Genomic DNA, 23,918 nt, shown 5'->3' with positions numbered 1-23,918 from the left:
AGAGAGAGAGAGAGAGACCGAAATGCCAAAAAGAAGTTTTGGTTGCTTAAGCACATCCTGCATAGCCTATAGCCGCTCGGGAGCCCGACATGCAAGCGGCTCCTAATTGCGTTCCCAGTAATACACTGAGCACGGGGATCTGGGATAGGGAGGGCTGGCCGAGCAGTAGCACTGCAGCCCCCCTCCCCCGGCCAAGGCAGCGAGCGAGCAAGCGAGCTGCTGCTGCTGCTGCTGCTGCTGCTGCGGAGCGGTGCAGAGCGGAGCAGAAGCTGGCTGGAGGCACGCTGGCAGGCACCCGGAGAAGCTGGAGCCCGAGGCTTTCTACTGCTGCTGCTGTCGCTGGAAGCGTGGGGAGGATGGGGGGGAAGTGTGCACTATGCCTTTAACGCCTGGGTACAGTAGACATGTATAGTGTGTAGTGTAGGGAAACTCTAGGCGGGGTTAAAGTTCAGCTCATGGAGCTGATCAGCGCTGGCTGCAGTTTAGCAGAGTTGGAAATGTGAAAGCAAGAAGCAGGCTCGGTTCTTCCCCCTTTCTTTTTTTTTCTTCTCTCTCTTTCTCTCTCCCTCTTTCTATTCCTCCCCCTCCCTTTCTCTCTCTCTCTCCCCTTCCCTCTCTCTCTCTCTCTCCCTCTCACACACCTCCAAGCCACAAACCCCCCCACAGCAACCATGTACTCTCCTCTCTGCCTTACCCAGGTAAGAAGCTCTCCGGATTGAATCGGGGGGGGGAGGGGAATGGCGGAGGGGGGGGGGATTGCGGGAGGTTCGTCTGAGCGTTGCGGGGGGGGGGCGCGTCGAGGGCGGGAGGGTGAGACCCAGCTTGCGGAAAGTAACTTTCTTTTCCGCGAGGCTACATTCTTGCTCTGACTCGGCCATTTGTATAGACACATGGCTAATGGCGCCTTGTTATTAAGGTTTTTATTTAATTGATATGGGAATGTGCGAGCTTTTTTGTGTTGGAGAAAAAGCGGGTGCCTCTCGGCAGTGGGGAGGGTCCGTAGCGAAATGCGGTGTGGATGTCTGCGTATGTGGGTGTTTAGGACGATCTGCACGTGTTTAGCAGCCTCGCAACCCATTACATGCTTGGTCATCTGAAATCAATACTTACTGTTTGTGCTTCCGAAACGGACGAACGTGGAACAAACGCAATCCAGATACAATTAGATGCTTTGTGTGTTGTTTTTTAAAGTGTAGCATTAAGTAATTGCGTGCTGCGTGTATTCTTTTCCCCGCCTCCCGGACTGCTGGAGCTGCATTGCTTTTTCTCCATAAAGTCCTCGCGCACTTTTGTGTTGGGTATAGCGTGTAATGTGTTCGGCAGCTTTGGGGTTCAGCCTTTGCCCGTACGCGGCACGCAACGTTTGCTCCGGTCCTGGTCGGAACCGGAGGTCTGGAGAGATGCATTGCACCTAAGCCTCTAACTTTCCCTCCCGTACGTTGCCCCGGGCTTTGATGGGAGAACTTAAGAGCTTTAAGGAATCCACATTGCGCACCGCGCTAGCTGCAGCGGCCGCAGTTCTGCAATCCATTCCGTTACTCTCCTGCACGGCCCAGTTCGGGAGCTTCGGAGTCTCCAGCAGCCTCTCGCAAGGCGGTTGAAGCAGGGCTCTCCATCCCCAATCAGATCTGCCCTTCCTGGCTGCCTCTAACGCTTGTCACTTGCTCGGGTGTCATATTTGCCTGGGGTTGTTTCCTTTGGGAAATTAGGTTTGTTGTAATGTCCTGCCCGGGGAAAGAAGGAGGCGGGGAAGGGAGTTGCTGTTTGGAGAAAGTTGCTGGGTCCCTTTTGTTTGCATCTGAGCGAAGTTCCTCGTGGATTACAAATCCTTCCAAGTGGGTCTCCAGCCCACTTAGCGCCTCTCCAGATCTCCTGTTTGCATTACTTTGAAATTTGAAGAGTTGTGCGGATGACGCCTAAATACTACCCAGGCAGATCTTTCTGGGAAACTGCGAACTTTAGGAGTTCGGCAACTTTTCTAACTCCCTACACAACTTCCACCCACCCCCTAGCGCTTTGCCCCCCCTCCCAAAGAAAACTCTCATGCAGCGCCAGATTTTTTGGCAACATTCCCACACTACCCCATCCATGCTCCTTCTGAGATGAGTTGCCACTATTTAAAAATCAGAAAAAATAACTTGCATTTCTGCTGATGGTTTTAGCAAATTACATTGCTCGGCCCCTCTTTTTTAACTGATAATCTTTGTTAAACCTTTGGTGTTTCCCACCCTGAACAGTGAAATCGGAAAAGTTCCTAGGGAAATTGTGTAGTTTCTTCCATTGCCATTTCAGCACTTCTGGCCCCCACAGGGAAAAAAAAAACACTTGCATACTTTAGTTACTAAAGGGTGATGAAAAGAGTGGTTTGGAATTGAGCACTTAGAACACCTTTAAAACACTGGAAAGAAGGAAGAATGAACAATACATGTTCCAAATGACCCAATAGAAATTTAGGAATGAATAACTTGGAAAAATTGTACCCAGTGATTCACAAAAGCTGTCACCTAGAGCCAAAGAATACATTTATTTATAAGAACATATCAAACCAAAAGTACTACACAATGCCATTAAACTTTATTGACTACATTGATTATATGTAGAAGATAACTGATACTGCATTTGGAGGGTGAATTTTTCAAAGCCAACTTTTTCAGAAGTTTTATGTCTCACAGAAAACTCAAGTCAGATCTATTTTCTACTTGTTTTCTATTTTGCTTAAAATAGATAATATTTAAAATATTGGTATTTTAAATACCAATAAAATGTTCTCAGTCCCCACCTCCCACAAGCGGGGACAGGATTCTAATTTATTAGGCCTTGCTACACATTTATAAGTTTCCAGATATATTTTTTGTACCTTGGTCCTTAACCTAAGAGTTACTTTGTGGCATGTTGCTTTCCAGTCTCATAGTAGGTTTGGAAATGTTTAGAGATTCAGAGACATCTTTATAGAATCTGTTCAAAAAGTTGTACACATGGCACCTAATTGCTTTGGACCAAAAGATTTCAAAATTAAGAAAGGTTTAGCGTCGCATGTTGTTTTCTTTAAATTTGAATGAACATCCATCCACAGTGCTGGAAGATTAGAATATAATAAGGGGATTTCTAAATTTACCCTGTAATATAGGGGAAATTATCTATTTGCTATTTATTATATACTGTTTTGGCTTTATTGTAACATCTTATTCTAGATGTACAGATTATTATGTAAATTTATGGACAATGAAAATATTAATGCTGTGAAAGTTTATAAATCTGGCAAAGTTTCAAATAGAGCAGATCAGTGAATTGTTTCTAAATATTGCTGTAGTTTGTTTTTACTTAAATATGTATGCTTGGCTTCTGTGTTGTATATTCCATGTTCAAATATACGTTAACAAGTTTTGTTAAATAATTCAAATGTATCTGTATAGCTATGGTAAAGTGTTATTAAGAACCCATAGCTGTGAACCATAAAAAGTATTATAAACTCACTTTTGTTACTTTCCTCTTCTGCCAATGTGGAAGATATAAATGGGATCATGTGATATATAAAAAAAACCCTCTTCATTTAATGTTATAGAACTTTTACTTATAATTTCAACTTTAAAAGAAAAGCATACATACCTGTCTTTTTTCTTTTGGTGGTGGTAGTTGTTACTTTTAATTTTTAAGTAATTCTGACCCACATCTAAATGTTCTTAAATTTTCTGGAAAGCAATCATTTGTTTTAGTTGTGAATATATATTGTATAATAATATTCTTATTTTTTTAAAAAATAATGTATTATAGAGTAGACAGGTCCTTCTTGAACAATTGATCTTTCAACTGTTTGGCGGAAGCCAATCTAGATAGCATTACTTATACCAGCAATGGAGAATCTCTTAATTATATCATTATGAGAAAATCATTTGATGGATTTTGAATATTTTAGGTAGATTTTTAAGCTGTTGTCTTCTTTTTTCAATCGTATTTAGCATTACCAGATTTTATTATACAATAACATTGACTCAAAATGTGAGACACTACATATAGTTAAATAAATGATAAAAACGTTTGTAAAATAAAATCAAGATGCATTTAAGAAAGCACAAAAATTTGTAGTAATCTTTTATTTTAGGATGGGTAATTTTGCAGATGTATGGCAGAATGATAAGCATTCCCAAATATTCTTTCTCGCTCTCTCTCTTTCTTTTTTTGCCATAGTTGGCGATTGTATGAATGTGAGAAAGGCCTCAACATTTTTTGTTCTATGCACAATTATTTCAGTTGTAGCTCCGATTAGTGACTAGCTTGGATGTGAGAGGAAATTTATGAAAATATAGCTATTTAATTGTCAATATAATTTTTTTTAGTTTTTTTCATGGGATTTATGTAAATTGTTATTTTGTTACATGTAATCATTATGTATTAAATGGTATAAATATTAAGACATTTTTCCCTTCAAAATCAGTCAATACACTTAATCTACTTTATATTATTTTGAAAAATATTTTCTGCAGAAAATTAATTCAACTCAATATTTTCATTATGTTGGTAGAAAGCGGGTAATTATTTTTAGAAGATAACAGAAGATCCAACTGGTGAAACTCTTTCATATTTTTGCGCTCTCTTATCCCTTATCTTTTGGTTCTGAAATTTCCTGCATTGTTCAAGGAATTTTAGACATTGCTATAGCATTACATAACAATACCCTTTTATAAGAATACCCATCAAATTATTTTAAGAATTCATTTTCTGAATTACATGAATTAAGAAATCTAGACACCAATTTTATTCATTCTTAGGGGAAGTAAGTCTCAATGAATTCACAAGAACTTCCTTCTGAATAGGCATGTATACATTTGCACAGTAGACATTCAGTATTGAAGGGCACATACTTCTAGGAACAAGACGGAGGCCATGTTGTCTTCTAGTATGCCAAGAGTGCTTCCTCTTCTTACAAAGAAAGCCCAAATTCGGCAAGAGACCTCCTAATATTTCAAAATAGTGCATTTTCATGATCATATTTTTACATTGCACATTTTTTCTACATATGGTTTTATAACTAAGTGCATACGTATCAATAATGGGCACTCTTACTAATTTCAGGTGGTGTTTTATAGCATTGAAGGATACTTTATTTATTTAAATATTTACAATACAATGTTTCTTACTGTAAGGTAGACATTGGAGAAATATTTAACCCCCCTTTTTGGTTTTATAAAAGGAAAACTTCACATAAAAGACATGAAAAAGTAGATAATGTTTTCATTAGCAACGATTGTTCACATAATATTTTTTTAAAAGTGTAGAAGCCCTTGTATACATGCATGCATACATAATGCATTTTAAGACGCACTAGCATTTCAGTTCCGTTTCTCATTTTTTCTTAAAATATTTGTGGCTTAGAATGTATTAAAGCCATAATATCTTCTATACTATTATTGTTTCCTAAATAAAGATCAGAAAGCTTAGTTGAAAGATTTCTATATTTTATTGTGTGTAGAAATTATTTTTTGTTAGTGTGAAATTCTTTTTATATATTCCATTTTATTTAGCATTCTATTGTGTTATATTCACACATTCAATCTTAAATTAAAAAAAATATTTTTATCATACATCAGATGGTAATTGGCTGATAATGTTTTGACTTTGAAAAGTTAAAAATTTGGCAAGCATATAGCAAGTTGGTCACATCATTCACAAGAATGGGAAAAGCAAAAGAATATATTTCTTTCTTTTTAAAAAATGGATGAAAATTACAGTGGTCTTGTCGCAGACTTGAAATAATTGATTTTGGAGTTACCCTATTGACTTAACATTGAACTATTGTAAAGTCAGCTGTTTAAAGCTTAGAGTCTCACCTTTCTGACCTAAAATAACATTTGCTGCAAAGTCAATGCTATGAGTTTTATTGAATTTGCTTGTTTTAGCAAATGTCATTCACACTATTACGGCAAAATATTTTCAGCACTTGGTGTGTGGGACTGAATGACAGCAAAAAGTTGATCCTTTGTTATCACAATGTAGAAACATTTAGGCCTGTGCATAATATAGGTGTTGCTCTGTTATTGGCCTAGTTGTAAGTTACAGTCACCAATTCAGAAGACATAAAACCTTCACACCTCACACCTTTTCCTTGTAGTAATTTTTTTCCCCACTGATTATTTTCAGGATGAATTTCATCCCTTCATTGAAGCACTTCTTCCCCATGTTCGAGCATTTGCGTACACCTGGTTCAACTTACAAGCTCGAAAGCGAAAATACTTTAAAAAACACGAAAAGCGCATGTCAAAAGAGGAAGAAAGAGTGGTGAAGGATGAATTGCTAAGCGAAAAACCTGAGGTTAAACAGAAATGGGCATCCAGACTTTTGGCAAAGCTTCGGAAAGACATCAGGCCTGAATATCGGGAAGATTTTGTTCTAACTGTGACAGGAAAAAAACCTCCTTGTTGTGTTCTTTCCAATCCAGACCAGAAGGGCAAAATGAGAAGAATTGACTGTTTACGGCAAGCAGATAAGGTCTGGAGGCTGGACCTTGTTATGGTGATTTTATTTAAAGGTATTCCGCTTGAAAGTACTGATGGCGAACGCCTTGTAAAGTCCCCACAATGCTCAAATCCAGGGCTATGTGTACAGCCCCATCACATAGGGGTTTCTGTTAAGGAACTCGATTTATATTTGGCATACTTTGTGCACGCAGCAGGTAAGTGCCTATATTTAAAGTTGTCCACTGTTGAATACGTTTGTTGTGCAAGGACTTAACCGCATGGTTATTCCAGTGCCAGGCGTGTTTGCACCTGACCATGTAAGTTAATTAAACTGTGTTGCTTTGCTGCATCTCTGATGGTGTTCCGGATGTCCTGAGAAGCGGAGAAGCTATAGATTTGTGTAAAACTGCAACATAGTACAAAAAAAGTGATTGTGAAAGAACAGTGTCTTTCACTATTGACCTAATGTGCAACGTACCTGAAGCATTTTCATTAGAATCCCTTTCGAAAATGCTTGGCATTAGAATGTTGTGTATTTCATAGAATTATTTTTTTAGTTTGGTGTTAATTTGACCACGAAGAAAAGAAATGAAAACAATATTTATGCTGTATAAGTCAAGTGTTTAAATGGTTAGCATACCTAAAAAGAAGTAGGCAAAAACAGAGGCCTTACCAATTGATATATGGATTAAAGAAATTTCTGCTTAATGAAGGAAGAAAAATTAAAAAAATGTTCTTAGTAATTCCTCTATATAAATAGAATATTATTGATTTTAAAGAATGATTTATTAATTTAACCGTGCTGCATGATGGAAAATGGATGTATGCATTCTTTTTTATTCTTAATGCAAAATAATACATTTTTCTGCAGCCTGCTTTGAGGAAGTTTGTTACCTTATGACTTTTGGAGGATAAAATAAGCACCAGAGTGATATTTCTAAGCAATTCATTGTAATTTAGTTTTACCAAAAGTTCAGTTTGGAGATATGGAGAGGAAAAGAGTTAGATTTCTCAATACTTTAAATACATACATCTGTGTTTGTATGCAGCCTTTTTAAATGTGAGGCATATTGTTAGCTTTTAGGTGGTTTTGTACAAAAGTGAAGTTGCCTGTGTTTCTTAACGGCTTTATATGTAGTAGTGTTACTGTGATAATTGGTATGTGCACTTATAATTTTGGTTTTTTCTATGAAATCACACAGAGTGGTGTGCTCTGAATATGAACTATCATGCACTTTTTACTAATGAAGCATCTGAAAATATTCATAAAGATATGATTTTTTAAAAAATTCTCTAAGTCTATGACTTTTATTTGGGATCTGTGTTTTGTATGTGTCTAATAATGGCTGTGTTTTATTAAGTGCAAATGTTTATAATAGATTGTGGCCTCTGTAAGAGTTCATAGCTATATATATATAGTGTGCCGAGTGGACAAATCAATGAATTAAGAACAGATTTAAAAATACAGAAATTTAATAAAGTTGGTGTTAACGGCATATTGCAAACTCTTTTTGCACATTTGTTGATGTATAATGCAAATTTTAAATAGATTTTTAAAGGATTCATATTTCATTGAAAGTGTTTGTTAAATGCTATGCTTTTCTCACTGAAGTATAGTTATTTAAAGTTGTTAATTGGTAATATTGCAAAAAACCAGACAGCTTTAAAACCTTTTCTAAAACTATAACTGCACTATAATATTGTTAGCAAAAATAAAATGCACAAAGTGGAAAAAGAAAACAGTGCATGCAAGCAGGCTGAATATAACCCTTTGCTCCCAATATAGATGTTAAGAAAATATTGTAATATTTTAATTACAACTCTTGTGCTTTACTTTCGCTGAAGAGAGGTAACTCTCATTTTGAATAACTTTTTCAATTGTTTTGAAAACTAACTAAAGGTATTGTACAATTCAACCATATAATTTATTCAAGACTTGTTCATTTGAGTTCAGTGTTTCTATATAAAATACAGGTGGTACTTATAGTTTTTTTTAATAAATAAAAATAGCTTTTAAAATACATATTATGGTTTAATACATGTATGTATTGCATCATATGCTTTATGACGTGTTTTGGAAAATATTTCAGTAATCACAATGAAAAGCATACCTATTATCTTTATATGCAATATATCCCTGGCAACATTCATTGTTTGTGAATGAGGAAGAAAGATTGTACAGATATTCCTTGACTTACAACCGTGATTGAGCCAAAAAAAATTGTTACTAAGTGAAACATTTGTTAAGTGAATTTTGCTCTGTTTTATGACTTTTCATGCCTCAGTTCACTGCTAGGTTAGTAGCACTGTTAGTAACACTGTTGTTAAATGAATCTGGCTTCCCCATTGATTGCTTGTCAGAAGATCCCAAAAGGGGATTGCATGACCCCAGGACACTACAACAGTCATAAATATGAGTCAATTGCCAAGCATCCGAATGTGAATCACACTGCCGTGATGATGCTGCAACAGTCAAAGGGGGAAAAATGGTCATATGTCACTTTGTCAGTGCCATAACTTTGAATGGTCACTAAATGAACTGTTGTAAGTCGAGGACTACCTGCACTTGAAGTCTGCTTTATTCTGATATTCCCCAGAATCCTTTGTCATCCCAGAATACCAGCGAGGTTTGTGCTAAGTGCCCTTGGATAGGTGTAGTAATGAAACCAGCATTTGTTTATTTGTATGTATGTTTGTTTATTATTAAACAAATTTATAGAGCCACCCAACTCTATAGGTGACAGTTTATAGTTTACATCAGATGCAAACATTAATACAAGTCTTAGGCATCCATTGTTGTCAAATGTTTCCAAATGGTGGTAAACATTATTAATTATGGTAAGGAATTTGCCAGTATAAAATGAAGAAATAATACTAAAATTGACTTTCATGCAGTGAGAATTGAAGAGCAATTCAGAAATCCTCAACATTTTTATGTGGTAAAACTTTTGTTATCAGAAATGGAAAGAAATTCACATTGTGTAAGTTTTTTGTCATATATGTACTAAAACTATTGTGATATCTTCACTTTGTATATTATTATTATTATTATTATTATTATTATTATTATTATTGCTTCATACTCTTCTGAAATAATTTAATTCTTAACCTTTTCTAGACAAGCTGTCCCTTTTTAAAGTTCACGTACCACGATTGCTTTAAAATTTTATGTTTTTCCACATTTTACCTTTTTTCAGTCTTAACTTTTAAAATTATTTAGCCACACTGTCCTATTCCAAGTAGGCTAAATCATAAAAGTATTAGTCCTATGTAGTAACAAGAAAGTGCAATTTTGTAACTAAAAACTTTTTCCATATATATATATACTTAATATATACTTCCATATATATATACTTATATATAAATATATTTCCATATATTTATATATATACAGGTTCGATTCCCAGCAAGGGTATGGCTAGCTGATGAGAGCTAAATAGCTTGAAATAGATCTATACTAGTCTCCCTTTATTTATTTATCAATATATATATATATATATATATATATATATATATATATATATATATATATATATATATATATATATATATATATATATATATATATATATATATATATATAAACACTAAGTCATTTGCTTAGAGGTCTCAATGTTTATTCTGATTTTAAAGTACAGAAGGGGGGGGGAAGCTAACTCCTGTGAACCTTAACTAAATAAATGGATATTTGTGTGTGTGTATAAATATATATATATATATATACATATACATAAACATGTACACACACACACACACACATATATATAATTTATATATATCTTGATTCTGCTTCCCTAGTATCAAATGACAAGTTGGAAATGATTGTGGCAAACTGTTTTTTGTGGGAGTATAAGTCTCCAGGAAATTTATGACCAGTCTTTTAACCAGATGATCTGTATCAGAATCTCCCATATACTAGGCACGTGGCAAGGTCACCATTTAAGTTGTTGGGGTCACAACCTTCGCCACCAGGCATTTGACCTTTGTGATAAAGTTAACCTTTGTTCATTAGGAGGCACTCAAGCAAGAACTTCCTTGTTTTTTACTGCGGCAGCTAACATGATCACATTGTTAAAAGTGATTCTTAGCTCAAGTATTGGGTTCGGTGCAAAAGTTTAAAGATTTTCTGTGTGGGTTTCTTTTCTCCTCCCCCCCTTTCCCCCCCTTTTTAGCCTTTTTCCTGCAGGCAAAGCTGTGTCCTGTTGGCCACACAATAGTCCACGGGTTTGTCTATTGTTTGTTTTGGATATGACTTTTAACAGCACAAGCCTATTCATTTTTTACTCTGAAGTAAATTCCACGGCCTTATTGCATAGTCAATTTATTTATTAAAGAATGTGATCTATATTTTTTAAAAAAATAGTTTTTAAAAGTTCAGGAGGAGTTTTTTGAAATGATAAACTGCATTGAAAAAGCTAGGGCTTTTACATTTGAATTAGGTTGTTTTGTATAGATTTTAATGCTATTAAGTACTGAATCAAAATTAGCTACAAGGCCAATTTAATTTTGATAATGGTGAAAATGTATGTTGTTCTGGAAATAAATCAGTGTCTAGATGGGACTATGTCTTTAATCTGAAATAAGCTGATACATATTCAATAATAAAATATATTGGATACTGTTATAGGACTTTGGCTTTGTAATTTTATAATGTACTCCTCTCATATAAATTACATTAATTGTACTCATCCTGGTAATAGATCATTTTGTATTTTGCAGCAGCAATTCTGCAGGTATACTTGTACAGTAAGTTGCAAATAAAATAGTTACTACAAATCTTTGTAGTCCATTTTACTAGGAAAAAAAGTTATTTTATCATATATTTCTAATATTGTCATATTATTTCTACATCAATGTAGGACTGAGAATTCTTAATTGTTTATCTTTTTAAATAAGTTCCTTTTCTTGTTCAATTATTTTATTATTTACTATAAATAAAATGAAAACAACCTTTGTTTATATCAAACTGCATTTTCCTTGGTTTCTAGTTATTACTGCTATTCCTTTGAATGATAGTACAGTTAGCCATGATTTGCTGATTAACCAGATGGCCAAGGTAACAGATTGGGAACCTGCTCTATACTAATAAAAAGCAGGTGTAAGATCACAGAGGTTTCTAGTTTCTCCCCAAATGAATTAGAAATTCCTTTTAGAATTGTATGTGACTCACAGTAAATATAATTGCATTTCATTTTAAATGTAAACTATAACATTAAATATTTTTTCAAAGTATCTGAACCAGATGCCATAATGAACCTGGATTCAAGTAATTTTGATTATCTGTATCAGAACTTAAATTATTATTTGGATTCTGTGTTTACACTAAATGAATTAATCAGGGAGCATGATTTTTAATATGATATGATAGTCAGAACATTTTGAATAATAATAGCAGTAATAGCAGTAGACTTATATACCGCTTCATAGGCCTTTCAGGCCTCTCTAAGCGGTTTACAGAGAGTCAGCATATTGCCCCCAACAATCTGGGTCCTCATTTTACCCACCTCGGAAGGATGGAAGGCTGAGTCAACCCTGAGCCGGTGAGATTTGAACCGCTGACCTGCTGATCTAGCAGTAGCCTGCAGTGCTGCATTTAACCACTGCGCCACCTTGGCTCTAATAAGTTCCAGGCAAGTAAGTCTTTATGATATTCTGATGAGCAGGTGAGCATAGGTGCTTGTATCTTCTGCATAGCTGGAAAGCAATTGTAAATTAAAGTTCTATGTGTGGAATGTTTTGGTTGCTGCAGAAAACCCGCCCTTGTGATATGGATATATATCTGTGCACATTACATATTTGGCTGATTATGCTTTACCATGTATATAAGGAAGCCTAATATGAATGAGACAGCAGGGTATCCATATTTTTCTGAGTTGTACCAAAAGCAACGAGTTGTAACAGAAGGATTTTAATATCTGGATTTGTATCTCAGTTATAAACATTTTTCAAGACATTTTGTTCAGTGCACATTTATACCAATGCAAAGTATACATATAGAGCATGTTGATACTGCAAGATGCTTTTTACATTACACTTACTCTCTTCCAACAATAGGTTTCCAACATTTTACTGATATTAGTGGGAGGTAAAAGGATCCTCAGATTTTAGCAGTTTAGCACTTCAGCAGAGTCTGATACCAGAGAATCTTCTCTCCAACTAGACTTAAAGGTATATTGTCCCTTCATCTCTGGCAACTTGAGATCTGAAAACAGCTGTAGGAACAAATTATAGAAGAGCTATTTACATTATTAACACTTCAGCTAGTCTTGATTCTTGCAATCACAAAGTTTTTGTGATTAATTAACTTAGTCTCGCAGCTAAAATGCTTATCATCTGCTCTCTCATACTTTTGACTCTTGTCTCGCCTGTGAAAATTAGTGTTGTATAAAATTCCATAGAAGGATTGCTGCAATGATGCCTTTCCTTCAAGTTTCTCGGAGGCTTGGAGTGGAATTCTGCAAGGTCTACTCTCTGTCTTGGAAGAGTTGCCTATAAATATTTGCATGGTTTTTAATCTTAACTGCCAAAGATTTTATATTCCTCTCCAGGTTGCAACACTTTATCTAAAACTGCATATAAAAGGATATTTTTCTATTCTGGCAAGCAAAGGATTCTGTTTCTACTGTTAGCAGTGAGTCAGTGACTATAGTTGACAGAAGCAGGATTTAGATGAGGACAACTGCATTCTCCCTGGTGCTGTAATTGAGATGGTATTCATGCTAATTTGAACCCTAACAGTAGTGGAACTTAGGCTATATCGTGAACCGTTGGCACCTATTCAGTCATGTGACTAAGCTTTCTCCAAAACAGAAACAAATTAAGCCAGGCAGTATTATTTTAGGGTTTTAATATTTCTTAGAATTCTCCCAGGTGTTTTTAGAAAAGAAATATCACATGATTTAAATGCTGTTTCTTGTATCCTGAAATAGCAGATGGACCCAATCAGTCCAAAAAGAATGTTCCTCGTGTAACTTTAAGAAAAGCCTTTGAATGGAATGCATTGCATTTAGAGCTACGAAGCAAGCACAATAGCATAAAAATTGCCCAATCTCCTTTGCCAGGCCAGTCTTTCTTAAGTTACTGTACTTTTATATTTCTCCCCCCTTTTTTTCATCCAATGATGAATAGCATTAATTTAAATCTATTTAAGGCAAGTGTGGGAGAAACCACAGCCTTTATTGTGGTCGGTGGTGTACACAGCAGGATTGGATGTTTCACTGGATTGAGGCCTCAAAGTTGACTTTAGTAGATGCCATGTCATCTTTTTTCTGATTCTGCATGAGAAGAAGTGAAAGTTCTTTTACAGCGACAGTAATTATTATGGGATGGTTGTTTAATATTCCCAGTGGCAACAACAGAACAATTCTACTTTCTATGTGAAAATAACTATCCTGAAGCCTAATGGAATACATACATACATACATACATACATACATACATACATACATACAGTGTCACAACCCCTGGTATGCCCCAATTATGGGAGGAAACTAACTGCTTCCATTCTCTGTCCATCGGCTCGTCACAAGAGACCATCCACACAGAAAGCCCAATATTTTTACTGTTGCCTTTCTTACATTTGTGTTGTATTTGTGCTGATATTTGAGTCTCCCTTTATTTATTTATCAGCACAAATACAACACACACGCACACACACACACACACACACACATATGTGTTTTCTGAGGTTTTCGCGGGTGTTAGTATGTAGGTCTCTAGTTATTCGGGTTTCTCCCCCGTAAAATTGGAGATGTCTTGGCGACGTTTCGACGAAGTCTCATTCGTCATCTTCAGGCTTGGTGCTTCCAGGAGCAATGCTATATATATTCCTTTGGCCTAGGAATTATACATTTCTTCAAGCAAGTTCCAATAATAAACAATTATCACATTTGTTTTGATCAAAGTGTAGAACTAAACTGAGGGACTATGATGGTAACTTTTGTGTTGATGTTTTCTCTCTTAACTGTACTCAAAGAACTATAGGCCAAATGTGGAGAACAACTGAGGTTCCACTTTCTCATTAGAAATGTGCGAATTTATGACAGTAATAGCCTGATGCTAGTAGACTTCTTTCTATGGTACATAGAAATTACAAACAAAATTCTAGGAATGCAGTACTAGAGAGATCACCATCAATCTACTATATAGAGCTTTAGTCAGACCCATTTGGAATATTTTGCCCAGTCACTTAAAAAAAGTCAAAGATAATATTGGGCAGGTCCAAAGATGAGCAACAAAAAGAATGGTACAAGATCTGAGGGGGGAAATCATGTTAGAGTTCAGAGGAACTGAATATGTATAACCTGAAGAACAGAAGGGAAAGGGGGACATGATTGAAACCTTCAAATATAATAAGGGTATAAATAAGATTCTAGAAGGCAGTATTTTCAATACAGTATTAAGCAAAAATCAAGAACATGAGGGCATAACCTCAAACTGACAGCAGGGAAGTTCACCAGTAATTTTAGTAAGTATTACTTTAAAGAAATAGAAATTTGGAACCAAGTTCCAACTGAAGTAATGGATCAATCATCAGTAACTGAGTTTAAACATGCTTGGGATAAACAAATGTCCCATCATCTGACAAACATCCCCCCCCAATAAAATGCCTCAAAAGACAGACTCAGTGGACTTACTAGGTCTTTTTCTGCCTTCAGTTTTCTATGTTTCTACACCGATGGTCTTGTGGAGTCAATTGAATTTTGCAAATGTATCATACGTGAGATCTCTACTATGTTTTAGTTCTTGTTCTCTCCAATTGGGTTTGCAATGCAGTGGAGTCTCTTTTTATTATTCTGTTCAAAACAGTGTAGCATAACTTTTAGCATCCATTGTGTCTTTTGCTGCTCCTCTGGTGTCATAGAACCTTTAAGACTAAGCCTATAAAAGTGTTCAGTCAACTCTTCAGCTGATTAAGCAAATAAGTTGTGGATGGACAGCCTTTTTAAAGGCAAACAATGGTAAAGTTCCAACATATTAAACCAGAATTTTTAAATGTATCATAGTGGCCAAGGTCATACCAATCCAGAAATAATGTTATGATTTAGAGTTACATGTGAACAAGGCAAATTTTGTTCCTTTGCTTTATAATTTATAACCTAGATAGTTAACAAATGTACTCTACTTGTAAGATATTTTTAGGATTCTTAGCTGTCTTATTTTGCTCAGGAAATTATATGGTATACTGCTATAATATACACATATTAATTGTTGTTCTCACTATTATTGCTTTGGAATTTTTTTAACTGTATGAAACCAAAGGCTACCTATGAAAATGACAAAGGCACAATGATGTCATGATGGAGATCATGCTGTTGTGTACTTGCATTAAATGCCTGGTAAAATTGTATAGATTGTTCATACAAATGAAACCAAATTAGTGAACAGAAATGACTAAAATTATAGATTCACATAGTCAAAATTTAAAGAACTAGGCCACATCGTAACAGTGCTTAATGTGTTGATTTGTACTGAACTGAAAAAAATGGACAAGATTTTGGGAAATCTCTTATCAAAGCATTTCTTCTGTTTTGGTTTGTAATAATTGAAATGAATTAGTTGTTGGATTACTTAATTGCATTAGTAGAGAAACAGATATTAATCAAATAGTAATTAGGAATTTTATTTTATAGTTAGGACTTTGTTTCTAGGATTTCAAAAATCTGTTTCCTCATCTGTTTTGGATACATTTCATGAAATTTTAAAAGAATGGATTTGTATTATGATGTCTTTTGAATATTAATTACATCTAATTCCGTATCTTAATTTTCATCTAATCCAGGAACTATTCCAGCCTCCCTAAAATACACCATTTCTTTGGAAGTAGATAAGAAAAAGTATAAGAGAATTCAGATAAAATAGAAGTGATTAAGGTGGTCAGCTCATGTGATCTGAAGCCTGCATATTCTAATGCAATTTCATTGTCATGAATAAATCAGTTTTTAGTTCAAGAATATCTGGGATCTGGCTTTTTTCCTGGAGGCACAGGTGGCAGTCTTGGACCAGAATGTTTTTTATCTGTTTCATTTGTTACTCCAGCTGTGCCTGTTCCTGTATAAAGTGGACTGAGTAATCATCATCCATGTCTTTGTAAAATAGAGAACAGAGTTTTGCAGTATTTTGATGCTGTTTATCTACATTTTAAAGATTTGCAGACAAGTGTGATGATAAAACCTCCACATGCCCAAAAGCACCTTTTTGGAATTGAATCCAAGGCATTGCGCAGTCCTGTGAAATACTCAACAAACAGATCCATTCAAAATATGCTTGGTGTCATGTATGGCCCAAGCACTTACATAGAGGCTTTTAGTAGTGTTGAGGGTAACATTTTTCTCCTGAGATAGATGCTCCAGAAGGATCTACTAACCTCAGAACTAAATATGTTATTGTTGGGTGAGATAAGAATAGGAAAATGTAAAAAGGAAATAATTTGTCCTCTAACAATTCCTTTATATCACCGGTCCCCAAACTTTCCAGCTCCATGTACTGGCAGCAGTGGTGGGCGAGGGGCAGGGGATAGTTTTGCATGTGTTCCCTCACTTGCCTGCCACTTCTGCAACCCAGTTGCCAATGAGCTGTGGGCTAGTGGCGGTCCGTGGACCAGGATTAGAGACCCCTGTTTTACATTGTAGGGATAACACATTTTAAATATCATGGAGTGTATTCCCCTTGCCTTCCTTCCTCATTTCAATGTAAATTATTAGGTTTTAAAAATACCAATTCCATTTTTTCACCTCCTCACTATGAGTGGTTTGCTTCCCCCCCCCCCCATTAGCACATTTATTTTGAGTTAAATCAGTCATGGGTTTAATTGACGGATACAGGTGTCATTCAAATTAGTTATATAAAAATCAGGGGATTAAATTGTTCTGGAACTCACGTAAGAAGCAGGACTCTTTTCTTCTAAAGTCATTTGCCTGCAATATGTGCAGGGGCGTTGAGGATGAAAATGGAAATGCGAATCAAAGTTGAAGCCTTGACTACATTTGGCAAGTTCTCTTTCCTTATTTACACTTTTTCAGTTTTCTTTCATTTTGTGGGTCATAAAGGGTATATAAAATAATGACAAAAGTCTGCAAGTATAGAGATAGGCAATGAGGGGGAAAAGATGGTTTGGTGCGCAGAACAAAATTTTCTGGTAGGAGATTTCTGGAACCAACTCATTATAGCTGTGAATTTGTTTATTGATATTTTCTGAAGATTAACAAATTAATAAATTGTGTATCATAGGCTTATTAAAATTTTAACCAATGGATTTTTTTTAAAAAAAGTAAACTCTTAATGTGATATTTGTTGTTATATAATTCTTAGCCTTGCTGTAAGCAAAAACTAGCACCAGTTGAGTTGTGTTTAAGGCCTGTGATTATAATAATAATTATTAAGCTTGGTTCTATTTAAGCATGCAGAATAAGCAGATTAATTTAATATACAGAGAAAGTGACTGTTAACCAAACAGTCAATCCAATAATTCATTTTGTATATGGAAGACTTGACCAGTAGGTTTAGAAGTTTAAGTCTGTGATGGCAAATCTATGACACGCGTGCCACAGGTGGCACACAGAGTCCTCACTGCAGGCATGTGAGCCGTCGCCCAAGCTCAGCTCCACGGCACATGTCCGTGCGCCTCACACTGGCCAACTGATTTTCAGGTGTCTGCCATGCATGCGTGAGGGGTGAGGAAACACTGGGGGTTCTGTTATTTAGATAATGGAATAGATTTAAAAAAACTCCTATACGTAGCAATTTCCACTGAGCTGTTATGTTATCTTGCAGTAGTGACCTAGAATTATCTTGCCAAAATAATAATTGGGACAGGCTTTACATAGGATTGTATCTGAAATAAACACTAGTAGTTTTGAAGGTGAATGAACTTTGCATAATGCATTTGTCTCTAGGTGACTAAATTAATCAATACAGTCCTTAGAACTTTAATCCTTAGAGTAATCAATACAATCCTTAATCAATACAATCCTTAGATTTCTTTCTGGAAACAATTATAAAGATTCAATGAAATACAACGTTTGGCATCAGGCTCAATACATGATTGAACTAATAGAATTTAAAGGTTATGATTTCAATATTTTGAGTTAACAATGTCTAAAGTTGTGTATGTCATAAAAGAGGTAGATTGAGAGGTGTTATTGCCACCAATAAGATATTAAGACCACATGGATTCCATAATTTTTTTTTGTTTCTCTGGGACTGATTCAGATTTCAATGATCAATTTTAATAAATGCATTCCTGATTTTTCCCCTTGAATTATACATTGTATTAGCATATTCTTTGAATATTTTAATTCACCATATTATACCCTTGACCACCATCCCATTTTATGAATTGCATGTATTGTAATCCAGCCATTCCCAGCTGTGTATCTCTAGATATATTGGATGCTAACTCCCACCATCTACATCTGTCTTTGCCAGCTGTGGCTACCAGTAGTATTACTTGTAATAGTAAGTACTATTTGTTGTTTCTTTCTTTGTTTGTTTATTAATTTACTTAAGATAATTTATATGGCAGCCTACTAGCTCACAGTGACTCTAGGCTGTTTACAGATAATAAAAGCACAATGTAGAAAACTAATAATAATAATAATAATAATAATAATAATAATAATATAACCCCTCAACAACAACACATACTCAAAGCAATCATTTAATGGATGCCATCCCACTCTGGGTTCGCCAGGTCCACAGTTTTTTTAATAATACATATTCAGGAATGTTTAATCAATTGAATACAGAGCAGTGGTGAAATCTTTTTTTTTTTTTGCCACAGGTGGTGGTGGGTCATATGACTGGGGGGGCATGACCAACTTTTTTTCACTTTTTAAAGCATTCTTCTGCTGCCAGATCAGGTGAATAGGCAGGAAAAAATGCTTTGAAAAGTTTGTGTGTGGGGGGGAGAAAGCTTCCAACGATCGGAGGGTTGTTTTTTTTATTACCAGTTCGCAGAACTATCGACAATCATCCCTACCAGTTCAGCCAAACTGGGCCGAACCAGGAGGATTTCACACCTGATACAGAGGTAGAGTGGGAAGGACAGTGCAATTCAACAATAGTTTTCCTATCACGTACCAGTTATTATTATTTTTAAAGCAAAAGTTATAGTTTCCAACTTAGTTTTGTTTCTAAAATAATTATGATATTGTGGAAGAATATATGGTGTGGCCTCTTGTTTAAATTGTGATCATAATATCTTAATTGCATTTGGAAAAAATGCTAATATTGCATAAAAAATTAGAGTTCAGACATTACAATAAGCTATAATGTGGTTTATGTTTTGTTCAGTTTAATAAACAAACTAATCAACCGTGGGTCTTAACTAGTTCTTGTGATGGGTTTGTGCATTGCGTAAAACCAAAGCCAAACCACATTTATGACCTTGTGCAATATGCCAACCAATCTACTCATTTTAATGCATTTTAATGATATTGTATATTCTCTATAATTTTTATATAAAAATAAACACATGGAGATGAGACAACAGTGTCTCCATTATGACAGTTACATTTTCAGTTAAAGACCATAACTTGGAAGTTAGATAAATGAAATAGTCATTACATATTTTATATTACATATATTTTAACATACTTAACAGACAGAAAAATATTACCAGGTTTTAAGAAACTGGTCAAAACCTAATCTTCTCTTTAAAAGAAATGTTATTTGTATTATCAGTGTGTTTGCAAGGGCATTTTTTAAAGATTAAATTATCTTGATTGAGGTGCATGCATGAAGAGTGTAGAGTACAATTTAAAAACTATTAAATATCACTATTAGTAAGGAACATACTTGGAAATGTAGCATCATGAAAATGAATATACAGATTTTAAAGAGGGTATGTGGTATTTAATGTGCAAGTTTAATGATAGCTGCTTTTGTCAAGGCGATATAAACAGCACCTGTCTTATGTTACAGTAGCAGAATGAAAACTATTCCTAACTCATGGAGAACCAAAAGAAACTCTTGATTAGATACTGCTCCATTTGGAGAGCTGAATGGAGTAATCAACAATAGGATGCTATTGAAAGATGTACATGCATTAAAAATAGGTTGCATTTATTCTTTCTAGAAGTACATATTTAGGATTGTATGTGCTTTATTGCCAAACTTTGCTTGCTTAGAAGGTATAATGTCTGTATACCAATGTTATAATGCATCTTATTAGCTCGAGCCATAATTCGTTTGTCCCAGCAAGCTAATAGACTGGTCTTTAGTGTGCAACTACAAAAATGAGATTGTTGCAGTCAAAAAGGCATCATGTAAATATAGACCTTTTTATTTATATGTTCTTCATTTGTGAGGTTTGTGGGTAGATAAACACTGTTGCAAAAGAGTTTTTAATTTATTACCTTTGCATATTAGCCTTCAAGACTAGATTTTTCCAGAGTGACTTAAATTAATATAAAGCTCAAAGACAACTAAAATAAGTAAAATATGATTAAAATGCATCATGATTACAACAATACCAAAGCAATATGATTAAAATGCATCATATCACAATGATATCAAAACTCATGATTATGGGTAACCTTTTACTTGTCTTTTGCTGGTTAGGCTTTGGGGAATTGGAAATTCAGCAGCATTTGGAGAAACTACAGGTTGGCCTTGTCTGGACTATATGGTGACTTAAGATCTTGTCCAGATTCTCTGTTTTGCTTTATATTGTGCAATACAACAGGATTTCATAAAGTAGCCCAGAAACTTTTTTTGTTTAAAGTTGAAACTCTATGAAAAGCATATTAATAAAATATTGTTAAGGTGGATAGGGTAACATGGGTAGGCTCAGAATCCTGTCTGTATGTGATGTCCTCTGGGCAGACACAGCTCAAATACTGGGAAAAGCCCCCTTTTTTTCAGTCTTTTGGGTTGCTGTACCGACATTCTAAAAGTTCATGTATTAGTTTGTCTTGGATCTCAGTGTTGCTATTTGCTAGGGTCTAGTTACAGATGTGTCTATAATACTTATCTGTTCCTTTATTGTCTGTGTTGCCTAGCTCCCTTTAATCTCTGCCTGAATGCAAATAATCTGTGTGTCCGATTTCAGTGTGTCACTCACAGTACTTTTAATAACTTGATGTTCCCTTTGATTTCAGTTATCAGAAACCGTCTGGCTAGATTTTCCTGTATCATGCATGGTTAGTGGCAAGCTCAGAATCAATTGTTCATCCAAAGAGATGATGCAGCCTCTGAATTTGACTAGTTATTTCATGCCACTGTTTTCTAAAAAAAAAAAAAGTTTCACACAATTTTCTACTTTTTTTTTAGTAAAGTCTGTCACTTTTTCTTATAATTATTACATGCCAAATTAAGAAAAGTTATATTTTGTAGCTTAGCAATATGCAGAATCTACATGCAATTTAATGATTTTTTTTTACTTGCTTGCTTCCTGTCTATAATTAGTAAGGGTGCAAGAATCCAAGAGAGCTTTTGGAGATAGACTAAAGGAGGAATTGTATACCTTTTTGAAAATACTTTTGATAAATCCAAATTTGTGTACATCACACATTGGAACATAGAGATAATGGGGACTGTGGATATATAATGACTGAGCCAGTCACACTAAATATGAATGGATGATTGTATGCATTTCTCAAAACTCTCACCAAGTATCCTGATTTGACATTGAGGACCATGTTAAGAGATGATTTACCTCAGTGACCAAGATGGGCCTTCTTCCAGCATATTCTCAATTTTTTATAAACCTTGGAGCAGCCTCAGTCTCTTGATATTATGGAATTTGATCTGATTAGGAAAAAGTTGTTTACAAGATTGAATTCTTACTACAATGTCATGATGTATGACATGTATTTGTATCCTGATTGTACAGTTGAGGAAGTGGTAGACCTTTCTAATACACAGAACCTTTCAAAGTTCTCCAATCCAGGGGCAATTATTATAACAAAGGATCACAACCAAGGACTACAAAGAGATTTCTAACCATCTCACAAAGTGGAATATAGATATGATGAACAATAGAGACTATCAAGTTTTTTCATATTTGGGTCTTGTGATTACCACTAAGAAGTCTTTCTTAAGAGTCTTTCTAATGGAATATGTTACAAAGAAACATTTCACAATATGAAACATGAGAATCTTCTACAAGAGTGAACAAAGCACCATTGAGTTCAATTGAACTTTTTTTGACACAGAAAACCTATGATTTATATCCTATTCCTATTATTTATATTCCTATTCTTATTTCCTTTCTGTTTTTGCTTTTACCCTCAAGAAGATGGCCCAGCTTTTTAGATCAATGCAATAGAAATGGATCTGGATTAACTTTAGCAGCACTGAAGTCTCTCTGTTTTTATTTTGCTATGAATATTTATTATGAATTCTTAAAGGCTGGAAAATGGACATATATTGGATGCTTCTGCCTTTCATCTTGTAAAAAACATATAGGCAGCTGCTCACATCCTAATAATTGTTTTAAACAAAAAATGAACCAAGAGACATCCTTTAAAATGGCAAATAACTGCATTAAGGCACTTTTTCTGGTAATCATTCACCATAATATAAAATAGTATAAATCAACTGTATTATTTGAAATGAAATATCATGTAATCTAACTTAGCTTTTCTAAATCAACATGTAAAGCAATTTTATAACAACTTAGTTATGTACAAATAGACAAGTCTTGCACCATTTTTTGGCAAAATAATTATTTCATAGTTACAACAATTTTTCTTTTCTATCCCTTTCTATAAATCAAGCAACCAAATATTATATTGTCAGATATTATATTTGCAACACTAAAAAATAGAAGCATTTTTAGAAACATCTTCTCACCTTCCCCCCACTCCGCACAAGCCCTCCCCATGTGTCTTTGGTTTTAATGTTTGTTTTTAACTTTTTATGTTTTAGCTTACCATATATGTAACTGTAAGCTGCCCAGAGTTACCCTAGGGTGACCCCCCCTGCCCTGCATGTGTGTGCACAGCTTTCTTGGAGCCTGGGGAGGGCAAAAATGGCCTCCGCACTGGAGGCTCTCCAGAGACCAGAAATGGCCAATTTTCCAACTTCCAATGGGCCCGATAGGTTCATTTTTCACCCTTCCCAGGCTACAGAGGCTTTCTAGGAGCCTCCGGAGGGTGAAAAAGGGCAGAAAAGCACAGCCAAAAATCAGCTGGCCAGGGCGCACATGCGTGCTGGAGCTGACAGGGGAATGCCTTGCATGTCCTCAGAAATGCTCCGCATGCCACCTGTGGCACGTGTGCCATAGGTTCGCCATCATGGCCCTATGGTAAGATAGGCATCCAATACATTTTATAAATAAATAAAATCTTCCTTTAAGCATTGCTTCAGACTTGTCCTACCAAATGCATATGGATGGAGTGGGAAGATCTGTATGTCTCCCATCCCCACTTCTAAGATGTGCATTTGTTCCTGATGTGGTCCTCCTTTACTTCCAACTTTGTAACTATGACTGGATAACTTTGACACTTTATGATCCAGTGT

At 35.3% G+C, this 23,918-nt stretch overlaps 1 protein-coding gene and 1 pseudogene across 4 annotated transcripts in view; both read left to right on the top strand.

Annotated features, from left to right (window-relative positions):
* Positions 1-237: 237 nt before the first annotated feature.
* NFIA (nuclear factor I A) overlaps positions 238-23,918 on the top strand; it is a 322,795-nt gene continuing 299,114 nt past the window's right edge. For 3 of the 4 annotated variants that reach the window (XM_032218139.1, XM_032218138.1, XM_032218137.1), the window contains exons 1-2: positions 239-698; positions 6,136-6,667. In XM_032218139.1, the coding sequence (XP_032074030.1) occupies positions 672-698; positions 6,136-6,667 (559 nt within the window). In that variant the 5' untranslated portion in view covers positions 239-671. Of the gene's footprint in view, positions 699-6,135; positions 6,668-23,918 lie in introns of all 4 variants that reach the window. The other variant, XM_032218140.1, reaches the window with a different exon arrangement.
* Positions 16,616-22,620, top strand: LOC116509785 (annotated as a pseudogene).

Source organism: Thamnophis elegans, chromosome 5 (genome assembly GCF_009769535.1).
Source record: "Thamnophis elegans isolate rThaEle1 chromosome 5, rThaEle1.pri, whole genome shotgun sequence".
Taxonomy (NCBI): Eukaryota; Metazoa; Chordata; class Lepidosauria; order Squamata; family Colubridae; genus Thamnophis; species Thamnophis elegans.
This window is presented reverse-complemented; position numbering and strand designations above follow the sequence as displayed.